The sequence below is a fragment of the Motacilla alba genome, chromosome 15 (genome assembly GCF_015832195.1).
Source record: "Motacilla alba alba isolate MOTALB_02 chromosome 15, Motacilla_alba_V1.0_pri, whole genome shotgun sequence".
In the NCBI taxonomy this organism is placed as follows: Eukaryota; Metazoa; Chordata; class Aves; order Passeriformes; family Motacillidae; genus Motacilla; species Motacilla alba.
This window is the reverse complement of record NC_052030.1, coordinates 4,102,392-4,115,564: the sequence shown is the minus strand read 5'-3', so window position 1 is coordinate 4,115,564 and position 13,173 is coordinate 4,102,392. Positions and strand designations below refer to the sequence as shown.

The following is a 13,173-nucleotide window of genomic DNA, read 5'->3' as shown; positions in this document are numbered from 1 at the left end:
GCTGTCCCTCAAAGCAGATAGGGGTGCTGATTGGTCCGAGCAGACGGGGGTGGGCTCTGGGAAAGGCAAGCGCGGGCTGCCATTGGCTGTGCCGAGGCCCCGCCCCAAGGTCAGGGAGGAGAGGAGCGGTCCCCGGGCAACGGCGGAACGCGGGCGGGAGCGGCTCGGGGACCGAGCCCAGGAGACGGCACCGCCCCGCGCCGGGACAGCCGCTCCTCCCCGCGCCGCCCCCGGGCCGGGACAGCCGCTCCTCCCCGCGCCGGGACAGCCGCTCCTCCCCGCGCCGGGACAGCCGCTCCTCCCCGCGCCGCCCCGGGCCGGGACAGCCGCTCCTCCCCGCAACGCCCCGCGCCGGGACAGCCCCTCTTCCCCGCGCCGCCCCCGTGCCGGGACAGCCGCTCCTCCCCGCGCCGCCCCGGGCCGGGACAGCCGCTCCTCCCCGCGCCGCCCCGGGCCGGGACAGCCGCTCCTCCCCGCGCCGCCCCCGTGCCGGGACAGCCGCTTCTCCCCGGGCCGGGCCGGCCGCTTCTCCCCGCGCCGCATGGAGACAAGGAGAAACGGAGCCGGGGCCTCCCTGTCCGCAGGCCCCGCGGGCGGTGGGAATGGGTCGGGCCCTGAGTGCAGCCCAGCCGTGCCCTGGCGCAGTGGGTGCTGTGAGGGGTATCCAGGAGCGCTGGCTCTCCAAAGGTCCCACAGGACATGAAGCCTGCTAAGGTCAGGCTGCTGGCTCTGCTGGGTTTTGGAGGATACCCGCTGCACCCCAATGCTCTGCTGGTCTCAGCGGAAAGCAGCCCTGCAGCAACACAGCTTCAAGCCCCAATAAGCAACAAGTCAAAGAGTTAGAGGGGAGTCAAAGGTGGAGAGTGAGATTTATGTCAGTGCTGAGCAGGCAGAAAAATGAGAGCAGCAGCAGGGAGGATCCCCAGCTGGGTTCAGGCCTCTGCATCAACAACTCTGGCCTGAGCTGAGCACCAGTGACAGGCTGGATCTGCAGGGTGGAAACAACTGAACATTTCCTCCTCCTCATTTCATTCAGATTTAATGTGGGTTTTTTCCACATGAGCACCAGCTCCAGCAGTAACAGAGCAGCTTTTGCTCTTGTGCTGGGCTGCACAGCTCTGGCAGAACAAGAGGACGGGGCAACAGTAAAGCACCAATGTGAGAGAGAATCATGGAACAAATGCAAAAAACCCATTTATACTTAACCAACATTGTCCTCATGTGTAAACAGCAAGGAAATGCCTGTTCTGACCTCCTGGCAGGCCTTGGCGACAACCTGGGCCAGTGTGGGACAGGAAAGTGTGGCTGATGAGATGGGCTCTAGTTTCCCCCACTGATTCCTCAGACCCTGAGCACAGCAGTGGGGATAAAGTGGCCAATCCTGGCCACACAGGCCACTGTTAACTTGATTTTCAGACGAAATCTCTCCTTATTTTAAGAGGCTTCCTCTTTCAAGGACTCCAGCTCTCCAAGATTGTGCTGGTTCAGTTCTCTGCTGCTTAGATTCCAGGGCAATTCCCCCAGTTTGCTGACTCGCCTCACCGGATCTCCCACCTGCTGCTGGAACAGCGTTCCTGCTCCCGCGTCAATCCTCAACCCTCTTGTCTCCATCTAGTGTCCAAATCACATCTAGACTCTCTTCCAGCCCAGTGAGACCTGCAGCCTTCACAGCTTGCACGCTTGTCACTGTGCCCACAAACACAGCTGATCAGGCTGGGATTGACACCAGCACTGCCAACCTCTGAGAAGGCCACAGTTGTTTCTCATCCCTCCAATTTTACCCCAGCTGGAGAAGAGCAGCTGGATTGCCTCAGTGGGAAGCACAGGGAGAGATCCAAGAGCTTGGAGTGAATCACAAGGATCCTCACTCACCTTCTCAGGTTTTAATACCGTCAGGTTATTCTTGCTGTCTATCAGGCCCAGAAATGAGCAGAAATTCCCCTCAGGGCAGGCTCCTGGCTGGCTCCAGCTCCACCTGCTGATCCTGCTGCTGCTCAAGGTGCAATAAAAATCATTTCTGGGGGCACAATGATGCTCTCAACCTGGCTTGGTGTGTCCCTGGGTCAATGTGAGCATTTCCCTCGGCATGGAAGTTATCAAACTGCCAGTAACCTCAGCAGCTCCTCAGCGCAGCCTCCCTCCCCAGGGAGCAGTGACTGCAAACCCCACATCACTCACTCCATGTCCCTTTTCCACCTCCATGCACCCTCCATGCACACACAGCTGCTCTTTCCCACCTCAGCAAAGGAAGTGGAGGAGCTTTGGAGGTGCCCAAATCACTCAGCAGCATCCCACAGATCCCGGATTTGTCTTGGAGCAGTCGGTGACACTGTGGCACTGCTGGGAGCACCTCACAACCTTCAGCCACCCAGTTACGGATTTACTCAGCACCTCCTCGTCACCACGAGCTGCCCAATTCCCTGGGCAGATCCTTCTGTGTCACAAACCCCATCTAGCCTGGGATCATCCCGCTGCCAGCAGGGTGCAGGGCAGTGCTTTCCTCACTTCTGTGCTCGTCCTCCCTTGTCCTCCTCAGAGGAGTCCATAAGGTGTAGGTGGCACAAAGCAAGGACAGCAGGGAGACACCAAGGCACATCCTGTGCATAGAGGCAGAGGGAATAGAGCTCATTTCCTGGAGAACGGAATCTTTGGGAGGGCCTCAGCAGCCTCTCAATACCTGCAAAGAGGAGGCGGCCGTGAGGGTTGGGCCAAGGTTTGTGCTCAGGTGCAGAATGAGAGAACAGGCACAGAATCGAACTAGAAAGGCTCTGACTGGACAAAGGGAAAATTTTCACCCTGAGGACAGTGGAGCAGTGGGAAGGAGGCCAGAGAGGCTGTGCAGCCACTGTTCCTAGGGGTTTCTACCACCTTGGACCCACCTTGAGCAGGTCAGACTAGGGGTGTCCTGCATTTCTGCAGGCATGAGCACAGGTGGGATGGAGCAGGATGCCTCCGATCACATGTGCTCAGCAAAGGTCTCTGTCAGGGCTCTCAGACCCCAACTGCCCCAGCCAGACTCACCTGGGACCCCATCCCAGCAGCAACCCCCTGTCTTGGGAGCTGCATGGCCCCTGCCCATCCCCATGGAGCTGCACTGTCCCTCCAATGTCCATGTACCTGTTCCTGAATGTGCCCTGGACTGCACTGGGGGCACTCCTCTCTCCTGCTGCTCCAACCTCCCGGCTGGATTTCCCAGACAGCAGGAACCTCCTCTGACACCCCTGGACGCCACGGGAAGCAGCTGTTCCCACCAAGGCTCTCCCACTCTGGTGCTGTGGGTGGTGTGCCCTGAACCAGGAGGACACTCCTCCCAGCACTGTGGTCACCTCTGGCTCCTGGCTTGTCTTCCAGCATGGAACAGCCCCATCCTTCATTTTCAGCCACAGAAAGGCCCAGGGTCCTCGTGGGCTTGGCCTCGGGGAGACTAAGGCTGTATGTACATCCAGAGGGACACTTGGCATCACTGCCAGGAGGCTCTGGCTGTGCAGCCACCTGCTGCCTTGGCATTCTTGGGCACAGGAGATCCGGACACGCTGTTGCACCGACCCCTCACCAGAGGGCCCTGGGGGGCAGCGGGGGTTGTTGGAGCACTCTGGTTCTTCCACCTTTCTGTGCTGAGGTTGGAAGAAAGGTGAATTCGGTCCGGGGGGGCGCTCAGCCGGCTGACAGACTGGGAACGTCCTCTGCCGGGAGCACCCCAGCCTTTGGGGCGAGCATCGCCCCTGGGATGCCTCCAGGCACACAGTTTCTCCTGGCGGCCGGGCTCGGATGCGGCCGGAGGCGCGGAGGCCGGCATGTGGACGGCTCGCAGGGGCGTCCCCCTGCAGTGCGGGGAAAGGCCGGGCTGGCTCTGGGGGGCAGGCGGGGGGCTCCAGAGCAGCGAATGGAGTTTGGCTACGTCTTCTTTCCTCATGCGCGGAGCTGCCCAGGCGGGACCCTGCGGCTTGGCACCAAACAGGGACTCGTCACAGAAGGACGGAGCGTGGCTTCGGGACCTTGGAGGACGACAAGCGGAGAAACACGGGCTGGTTACGGGGGGAACTCAAGAGGGGGAGTCGAGAGGCTCCGCAGGGCACCGACGCGGAGCGAGCCCCAAACGCGGCGCAGCGGAGGGAGCGCCCCGAGGCGCGGCTCACCTGCACTGGCTGCCGGGCTGGGAGCCGCCGGCTGCGGGAGCCGCCGGAGCCGCCCAGGGCGGCGGGAAGGCAGGCGGCGGCGGGCGGGCCCCCGCGGGCCGGCCGAACAGAGACTCGTCCACGAAGGACGCCCGCACCCGGCGTCGGCCCCGCTGGCCCCGCGGAGGGCGGGCGGCCACGGCAGCCGAGGCACCGGCCGGGGCCGGACCCGCCGCCCGCATGGCCGCGGCCCCGGGGCGGGCACGGGCCGCGCCCGGCCCCTTCCGCCCCCGCCCCCGCCACGTGGTTCCGCCGCCGGTACCGACATGGCGCCGCGCGCCCGCCGCCAGCCCCGCGGAGCGCCGGTACGGGACGGGAATGGGGACGGGAACGGGAACGGCAACGGCAACGGGAACGGCAACGGGAACGGCAGGGGGAGCGGGAACGGTAACGGGGCGGGGACGGGAACGGAACGGGAGTGGGGCGGGCTCGGCCCGGCCCGAGTGAGGCGTGTCCCTGCACCCCGTACCGCTGCACCCGGTACTGGGGCCCCGGTCTCCATGTGCCGGTGTCCTTAGCGCCAGTGTCCCCTGTGCCCGTGTCCCAATTCCGATGTCCTGAGTACCCGAGTCCCCAGTGCCAGTGTCCCTAGTACCCGAGTTCCCAGTGCCAGTGTCCCCAGTACCCGTGTCCCAGTGCCAATGTCCCCAGTACCCGTGTCCCAGTTCCGATGTCCTGAGTACCCGTGTCCCAGTGCCAGTGTCCCCAGTACCCAAGTCCCAGTGCCAGTGTCCCTAGTACCCGTGTCCCAGTTCCGATGTCCTGAGTACCCGTGTCCCAGTGCCAGTGTCCCCAGTACCCGAGTCCCCAGTGCCAATGTCCCCAGTACCCACAGTCACCAGCACTGGTGGCCCTGCCAAGCCAGCAGTGCACAGCTGCAGTGACCCTGACCCATCACCACAGCCGTGTCCCCCACTGTCCCCAGGTGCCTGCGACCCCACTGCCTGCCTTCCCTACCGCTGCCGAGGAGGACGATGATGCCGACGCTGAGCTGGACACTCAGGCCATGGTGCGGGCCCAGAACCAGAAGAAGAAGAAATCTGGGGGCTTCCAGTCCATGGGTGCGTGTGAGGCAGGGGACAGCTGTCTCTGGGACAGGGACTGTCCCCTCCTGCCCATGCTCCCTCACTTGTCCCTGTTCCCCTAGGCCTCAGCTACCCTGTCTTCAAGGGCATCATGAAGAAGGGCTACAAGGTGCCCACGCCCATCCAGAGGAAGGTGAGCCTGGGGAGCGGTGGGTCCCTGTCCCAGGGGGTGGCAGTGGGACAGTGACGGTGACAGTGGTGTCCCACAGACCATCCCCGCCATCCTGCGTGGCCGGGATGTGGTGGCAATGGCCCGGACGGGCAGTGGGAAGACAGCCTGTTTCCTCATCCCCATGTTCGAGCGGCTGAAGGCACCCAGCCAGGCCGGGGCACGTGCCCTCATCCTCTCACCCACCCGGGAGCTGGCCCTGCAGACCCTTAAGTTCACCAAGGAGGTAACAGGGGACTTGGGGGCGAGTGGGAACAATGGGGGCAGTGGGTTTGGTTCTACATCCCACCCATATGTTTATTCCTCACCTTGCAGCTGGGCAAGTTCACTGGCTTGAAGACAGCCCTGATCCTGGGAGGAGACAAGTAAGCTGTCCCCATGTCCCCTCTAATCCCTGCTTCCCTGAGCTTCCCTAAAACCTGGTGAGGGGCTGAGCTGCCCGGTGCCACCCCAGCCTCTTCCCTCTCTCACAGGATGGAGGACCAGTTTGCTGCCCTGCATGAGAACCCTGACATGTAAGTGGGGCACAGGGAGGGGACCCAGTGGGGAAGTGACCACCAGCCATCTGGGGACGTCACTGGTGTTTAGAGCTGATGTGCCTGATGGGTATTCCTGGTGTTCCCTTGGAGCAACTTGCTGTGGGACAGCAGGGTCTCTATTGTGTTGTCTTTGTGTTGGATTTGGGACCTGCTCCCAGGATGGTGTGGGGACACTGTCTCCCCCTCGGCCTGGTCCTGTCACCACCTCTGTCCCCACAGAATCATAGCTACCCCTGGGCGCCTGGTACACGTGGCAGTGGAGATGAAGCTGAAGCTGCACACCGTGGAGTACGTGGTGTTCGACGAGGCTGACAGGTCAGCAGGGGTGGCAGTGTCCCCACACAGGTGAGAGGCCCACGGGGTGGCAGGAAGGGACCTGCCATGTCCTATATCCCTTCCCCTGCAGGCTCTTTGAGATGGGCTTTGCTGAGCAGCTCCAGGAGATCATCGCCCGGCTCCCAGACTGCCACCAGACCGTGCTGTTCTCCGCCACACTGCCCAAGCTGCTCGTCGAGTTTGCCCGTGCTGGTGAGGAGCTGGGGCAGGTGGCCCTGGGTGCAGGGACACAGCACAGTCCTGCAGCCAGGCCGAGCCCAGCGCTGGGAAAACCAAGCTGGATTAATGCTGGGCCAAGTGGGTGTCCCAGCAGGACACCCCGTGAGTGACCCATGTCCTGTGTGTCACCACAGGCCTCACTGAGCCGATGCTGATCCGCCTGGATGTGGAGTCCAAGCTGAGTGAGCAGCTCAAGGTGAGATGGGGGAATTCAAGACAGGCTTTGTGCCCCCTACCCCCTGCAAGCCACCTGCTGCCGCGGAGAGGACGAGGGTGGCAGTGGTGGCACAGGGCTGAGCGCTGCCCTCGTGCTGCAGCTGGTGTTCTTCCACGTGCGCGGGGATGACAAACCGGCCGTGCTGCTCCACCTGCTCCGCAGCGTGGTGAAGCCCCAGGACCAGACAGTCGTCTTCGTGGCCACCAAGCACCACACGGAGTATCTGAGGGAGGTAAGTGTCATTTGGAGGTGCCTGTGCGCTGTGGCAGGTCTCTGCTGGAATCTCTCCCTCTGTTTCACTGGGTTGAAGGAGAAATCCCAGAATATGTGATCATGGAGGTGCTGCATCCATTCACCCCTCAGAGAGAGGAGGGAGCACGTCAGTGGGATTTGGAGTTCCAGGTGGCCGCTCTAGAGCCTCTGGCTCTGTCTCTCTGCTGAGGGCACATCCATGCAATCTCTTTTCTACCCTTCCCAGCTGCTAATGGCGCAGGGTATCCGTTGCACCCACATCTACAGCTCTCTGGACCAGACTGCCCGCAAGATCAACATTGCCAAGTTCTCCCAGGGCAAGTGCCCAGTGCTGCTGGTCACCGACGTGGCTGCCCGGGGGCTGGACATCCCCATGCTGGACAATGTCATCAACTTCAGCTTCCCTGCCAAGGGCAAGCTGTTCCTGCATCGTGTTGGTGGGTGCCAGTGCCCTCACTGTGTTGTTATATTGAGAGACAAAGCAGTGTCAGTGTCCCTGATGTCCCGGCTGGACTGTGAGGGCTCTTGGGAACGGGACTGGTGCCTTCCCTGTAGAGTTTCCCCTTGCCCCTTCCCCAGCCACCCACAGCCCCTTGCCAGCCATGCCTCCATGGTAACTGTCGTGTGTGTAGACTGCCAGGGACACCAGGGATCCCTTGCCTGGGTGGGGCCCGGGCTGGGCTGGCTGGGTGTGGTTTCCCATTCTCCTCTTGCCCGTGCCAGGTCGCGTGGCCCGAGCTGGCCGGAGTGGCACTGCCTACTCACTGGTGGCTCCCGACGAGATGCCCTATGTGTTCGACCTCCACCTCTTCCTGGGGCGCCCGCTCGTCCTTGCCGGAGCCCAGGAGATGCCTGCAGGTGAGGGGTGCCTGTGTGGCCACTGGGCTGTTCTCCTTGGCCGGTGCTAGAGTTTGTGGTCTTGTGGTGCTGAAAATGGGGCGTTGGGGGCTGTGATAGACCCTGCTTGTGGGGGATGCTGATTGAACAGTGCTGAGCTCCCTGGAGCTGTCAGCTCTGCTTGAGAAATGCAGGCTGGGTGCTGAGGAGGTGACACGGTGTGCCCTGGGCTGCAGATGCTGGCGGGGTCCTGGGCCGCGTGCCCCAGAGCCTGGTGGATGATGAGGAATGCCTGCTGCTGACGGACCACGAGAGCTCTTCGGAGCTGTGCAGCCTCCGCCGCGTCGCCGATAACGCCCACAAGCAGTACCTGCGCTCCCGGCCCGGCCCCTCGCCAGAGTCCATCAAGAGGGCCAAGGACCTGGATGTGTCCCAGCTGGGCATGCACCCCCTCTTCAGTGAGTGCTGGGGGGATGCTGAGGGAGGGGACCCTGTTGCCCTCCCCATGAAAGTGATCTGTGCCCCTCTCCCTGCCTGCCTTCCCCAGGAGCTCGCTTTGAAGACACCGAGCTGCAGAGGCTGAAGTTAGTGGATAGCATTAAAACCTACAAGTCCAAGGCGGTGAGTTGAGACGGATGGGAGGGCAGGGGAGGGGAGGCCCATGTGGCTCACTGGGAATCATGCTCCTGCCCTGGGACAGACCATCTTTGAGATCAACGCCACATCCCGGACACCGGCCAGCACCGTGATGCGATCGAAGCGGCTCCACGACCGTGCCCTGATCGAGAAGTTCCAGCGTGGGCAGCAGGAGAAGCGGGCAGCAGCACTTAAAGGGAAGGGGATGTGCCCAGCCCCTCCCAAGCCCCAGGATGGGGAAGAAGAGCAGGAAGACCTCCAGGTAATTGGGTCATGGATGCAGGAACTGCTGCAGAGCTGCCTTGGCCTGGTGCTGGCAGCGCCAGGGCCCCAGTTTGTGCTGGGGTTTGGGGGTTTGCAGTGGTTTGCTGGTGCAGAGACTTAGGGGGATATTGGGGGGACGTGGCTCCTGGACCCTCCACTGTCCCCATCTAGGACGTGTTCTCCAATGTGGGGGGCCAGAAGAGAAAACGGGGCCAAGGAGGAGAAGATGGTCCCAGGAAAAAGCCACAGCAGCCGGCACAGCAGGCTGAGGACTTCTACATCCCATATCGGCCCAAGGACTTTGAGAGTGAGCGGGGGTGAGTCTGGGGGCTGCTGCTGCTGCCCCCTCCCTGGCTGTGCGGGGGCTGCTCTCATCACCCCCCTTTGCAGGCTGAGTGTGGGCGGCGAGGGCAGCGCCTTCGAGCAGCAGGCAGCCGGGGCCGTGCTGGATCTCATGGGCGACGAGAACCACAACCTCAACAAGAACAAGCAGCTGCTCAAGTGGTGAGTGGGCTTTGCCCATGGGCTGGAGGGAGAACCAGGGCTGGGGGTGGCACTGCTTGGTCCCACCACCCTTCTGTCTCTCGCAGGGACCGCAAGAAGAAGCGGTTTGTGGGGCAGACGGGCCAGGAGGACAAGAAGAAGGTGCGGACAGAGAGCGGGCGCTACATCAGCAGCTCCTACAAGAACAACCTGTATCCTGCCGTGGGCACTGCTGCCTGCCTGGGCTGGGTGTGGCGGGAGCAGGGCTGGACCCGTGTGTCAGGGCTCCATCCCCTGCCAGGGCAGCAGCCAGGGGAGGGAGCACAGTGTGACAACCACAGCACAGGGTCAAGCGAGGAGTCCCCACGTGTTCCCTTAACACGCCCGTCCCAGCTACGAGAAGTGGAAGCAGAAGTACAAGGTTGACGAGCGGGACGAGGATGAGGAAGGGCCGCGCAGCAGGGAGCAGTTCAGAGGGAAGCACAAGCACGGGCACAGTGAGTACCTGAAGCAAGCGAGCCCCGCATTGTTCCCTCAGCCTGGCTCTGAGCACAGCCATGTCCCCTGCAGGGCCGGGCCCCACGCAGCTCCCGGCGCAGGGCAGGGTGCGCTCGGAGCTGAAGAACAAGCAGCAAATCCTGAAGCAGCGCAAGAAGGCGGCCAAGCAGCGCTTCCTGCAGAGCGGGGGCCTGAAGCGCCTCAAGGCCCGCAACCGGCAGCGCGTGCAGGAGCTGCGGCAGATGGCCTTCGGGCGCCGCGCGGGCGCTGCCAGGAAGGGCAAGCTCAGGAAGAGGATGTAGAGCGCACGTCCCCTATGCCTGGGCTGGGAGCTGGGGAAGGGGACAGTAAATATTGGTTGGTTTTACATCCCAACTTCTGTCTGTCCTTGCTCCAAGTATCGTGCCTGGGGTAATTCTTTCCCTAGAGACACAAGAAGCAGGTGCTGCAGCTGCACAGCTGGATGTATTTTGATGTGAAGCACCTTCAGAGATGCCAACAGCAGGTCCCTCCTCATTCTCCTGCCTGGGGTGCTCTGTGCAGCAGGTAACCTCTGGAGTGCCCTGGCCCTGCCTGGGTGTGGTGCCACCCGTGTGACTGTGCCACTGCCATCCACGTTGCTTCTTGACATGGGGTTTCCAGACTTTCAGGGGATTACCTCCATCCACAGGGCTGCTATGGCTCCCCGCAGGCCCTGGCAGCCTCTCCCCAGCCCTAGGAGCAGGCAAGTGTCCCCAGGGGCTATTCCTGGCCCCGGAGCAGCTTGGCACTCCTGTGCTGCTGTGGGTGTGTGCCAGTGGCACAGATGTCAGACAGGGCCTGCATGCAGAGCAGCACCTGTGGAGATGGGAGCCTCATGCCACAGCCATCCAGAGATGTAAATCCCCCTGTGTGCCCCCAGCTGCACTGCTCCGGGGAGGGTGTTGTGCTGACCATGTCCAACTGGGCCTTCGTGTCCTCCTGGGCTCTGTCCGTGGGGATCCTGAGCTGTGCAGTGGTTTGCTGGAAGAGGTTCAGCACAGCCAGCTTGATGTGCCCCAGCAGCAGGGTCTTCTGGACAGCTGTGCTCTGCATGTGGGTCCAGCAGGACTCCTGGGGGACAGAGTGAGCCCCTCGCCAGTGCCCCCTGGCCACTGCCCCCTGGCCAGGCCTGGGGGATCTAGGAGTCCTGGTTGTGTATCCCCTCCATGCGGAGCTGCTGCTTTTTGGGCCTGTGGGGATGCTCAGCCCAGAAGGGTGCAGCCCAACTTGGCACCTCCACTACACTGGGCATCTCCTTGTGCAGCACATTTGGGGTCTATACTGCTGCCCCTCTCCCTGGGGGTCCTTGGGCACCCCACATCCCCCTTACCCACAGGAGCACGTCTTGGCGGGCAGCCTCCAGGCGTGTGTGGAGCCGGGCCAGCTCGTTCCTGGTGTCCAGGAGCTGGGTGCTGGTCTCCTGACGGTACCGCTGGAGCTGTGCCCTGCCCTGGGCCAGCTGCTCCTTCCCGGCTTCTGCCTCCTGTGACAGGGCCGCCCGCACCCCCGCCAGCACCCCGAAATGCACCAGCATGGCCGGCACGTCCTGGAACTGGGCAGCGGGAGGCAGCTGAGAGTCTGCCGGGCTGGAGGGATGACTCCTCCAAGGGGCTTGGGCAGGGTGGCACCGCAGGAGCCCACGCTCACCTGCCCCATCCTGGCCAGCACGTCCCGCAGGTAGTCCCCAAAGGGCCGGAGGCTCTGCAGGCGCCGGGCCAGGCGCTCCCTGTGCCGCAGCTGTCGCTCCAGCTCCTGCCGCAGCCGGGTGGTCTCAGCTCGCTCCGCCGCCGCCCGCGCCCGCTGCTCGCCCTCCCGGCGCAGCGCCCGCTCCCGCCGGGCCGCCACCCGCCTGCGCCGAGGGCACGGGGTCAGCGGGCAGCCTCCGGGCAGCCCGGCCCCGGCCCTCAGCCCGGCACCTGGAGGAAGGAGTCGAATCCGAGCACGGCGTCACGGTGCTGCTCTTGCCTCCGGGCCAGTTGCTGCCGGCGCTGCGCCAGGCGCTGCATCCGCTGCTGGAACTCCTGTGGGATGGCACGGTGCCGAGAGCAATGCCCACGCTTGTGCACACCCGAGGGTGCCAGCCCGTGGGGAGCTGGGGACACGCCTGTCACTCCCCTCGTCCTCACGACACACCTGCAGAGCCCGGGGAGGGGACGCTCGGGGCCCGGGGCCGCCCTCACCTGCCGCTGGTTCTGCAGCTCCCGCTCCACCTCCGCCACCTCCCGCCTCTTCAGGAGCACACGGGTGGACGGCGGCAGCGTGGCGGGGCCCCGCGCCGCCACCGTCCTGCCACGGGCTGCGCGCAGCTCGGCCGGGCTGCGGAGGGAAAGCCTGGGAAGGGCATCTGCCACCGTGCCAGGAGCAGGGCTGCCACGGGCCACCGCGCCACGGGCAGGGCTGCCACGGGCCACGGTGCACACGGCAGGGCTGCCACGGGCCACCGCTGTGCGCGGGGCTCAGCGCAGGAAGCCTGGCCCGCTCCCCCCTGGGTGCAGGGCTGTCAGGAGCCACGCAGGGTTAGCCCTGCCTGCATTCGTGTTCTTGCCCACCCTTCCCACTTCAACCTCCCCTACTTGGAGCACCCCAGCACCAGCGCTGTTCCCCAGGGAAGGACAGGTCACAGCACAATCCCAGCTTTCTTGTTAGAGCCCGGGGCATCCCCCTGCTTGCCCCCAGCCCATGGATGCAGTATCCTCTCGTCCCTGGGAGCCTCAGTTGGAGACGCTGCCCCCACCAACTGGCATCCCTCCTGGCAGTGGCACCCGGAGATGGGAACACAAACCGAGATCACGGGGCACGGAGGACATGCTGGCCTGGTTGCTAGCCCTTTGGTCACCTGCCACGGGGAAGGGAGAGGGGTCTCACTCACAGCAGCCACAGCTTGTCCTGGAAAGCCTCTCGCAACCGCTCCTCCAGCTCCGAGTCCATCTCAGCTGTGCCTCCGCCTCGCCCAGGGGCCCGCAGAGGAGCTGGCACCGGGACAGCCGAGGTGCTGACAGCACAACAGAGTTGCCAGGGGCAGCCAGAGGCTCCCGCAGCTCCCTGGGATTTTCCTAGCTCGGCTTCGAGCGCCGCTGCGAGGGCGCGGTGCTGGGCACAGGGAAGGCACCAGGGCTGGTTGCAGGGAGGCTCCCACTCTCGGCCCTCAAACCATCTCATCCTTTCACCCTCCGTTCTCTCCAGCCCTCAGACCCCGCTCCAGCCCCTCAGAACCCTCTGTTCAGGCTCCATGGCCCCTCAGAGACCACTGTGCACAGCCAGACCCCAACCACCATCCCCACCCCTCCCTGTCCCCCTTGGCCTGTTCCAGCTCACACTGTTCTGACAGCCCGGGGATGGCTCAGACCCCCTGACTTCACGCACAGCACAGACCCTGCCTTTCTCTGCGTGTCCCAGGAGTGCTTCCCTTCTGCATGGGACATTAGATCCCCTGTGAGCTGTC

General features: G+C 63.7%; 3 protein-coding genes across 3 annotated transcripts; 1 reads left to right on the top strand and 2 right to left on the bottom strand.

Moving 5' to 3' along the window:
* Positions 1-857: 857 nt before the first annotated feature.
* On the bottom strand, positions 858-4,380 carry RITA1 (RBPJ interacting and tubulin associated 1). The gene is made up of 3 exons (XM_038152875.1): positions 4,137-4,380; positions 3,118-4,025; positions 858-2,677 (listed from the first exon to the last, which is right to left on the bottom strand). Exons 1-2 carry the CDS (start codon positions 4,355-4,357, stop codon positions 3,461-3,463), a joined length of 786 nt encoding a protein of 261 aa, XP_038008803.1. The 5' UTR covers positions 4,358-4,380; the 3' UTR covers positions 858-2,677; positions 3,118-3,460.
* Positions 4,381-4,427: 47 nt separating this feature from the next.
* On the top strand, positions 4,428-10,077 carry DDX54 (DEAD-box helicase 54). Its single transcript, XM_038152683.1, has 20 exons — positions 4,428-4,480; positions 5,101-5,236; positions 5,323-5,393; positions 5,470-5,655; positions 5,745-5,794; positions 5,903-5,944; positions 6,188-6,283; positions 6,375-6,496; positions 6,658-6,719; positions 6,841-6,972; positions 7,219-7,429; positions 7,716-7,850; positions 8,066-8,287; positions 8,377-8,450; positions 8,530-8,727; positions 8,901-9,046; positions 9,120-9,233; positions 9,320-9,424; positions 9,606-9,709; positions 9,783-10,077. The coding sequence occupies exons 1-20, from the start codon at positions 4,442-4,444 to the stop codon at positions 10,010-10,012; spliced, it is 2,475 nt and encodes an 824-aa protein (XP_038008611.1). The 5' UTR covers positions 4,428-4,441; the 3' UTR covers positions 10,013-10,077.
* A 79-nt stretch (positions 10,078-10,156) lies between these two features.
* On the bottom strand, positions 10,157-13,150 carry CFAP73 (cilia and flagella associated protein 73). Its single transcript, XM_038152686.1, has 7 exons — positions 12,601-13,150; positions 11,912-12,047; positions 11,646-11,752; positions 11,379-11,580; positions 11,062-11,283; positions 10,644-10,802; positions 10,157-10,547 (listed from the first exon to the last, which is right to left on the bottom strand). Exons 1-7 carry the CDS (start codon positions 12,888-12,890, stop codon positions 10,452-10,454), a joined length of 1,212 nt encoding a protein of 403 aa, XP_038008614.1. The 5' UTR covers positions 12,891-13,150; the 3' UTR covers positions 10,157-10,451.
* Positions 13,151-13,173: the final 23 nt, after the last annotated feature.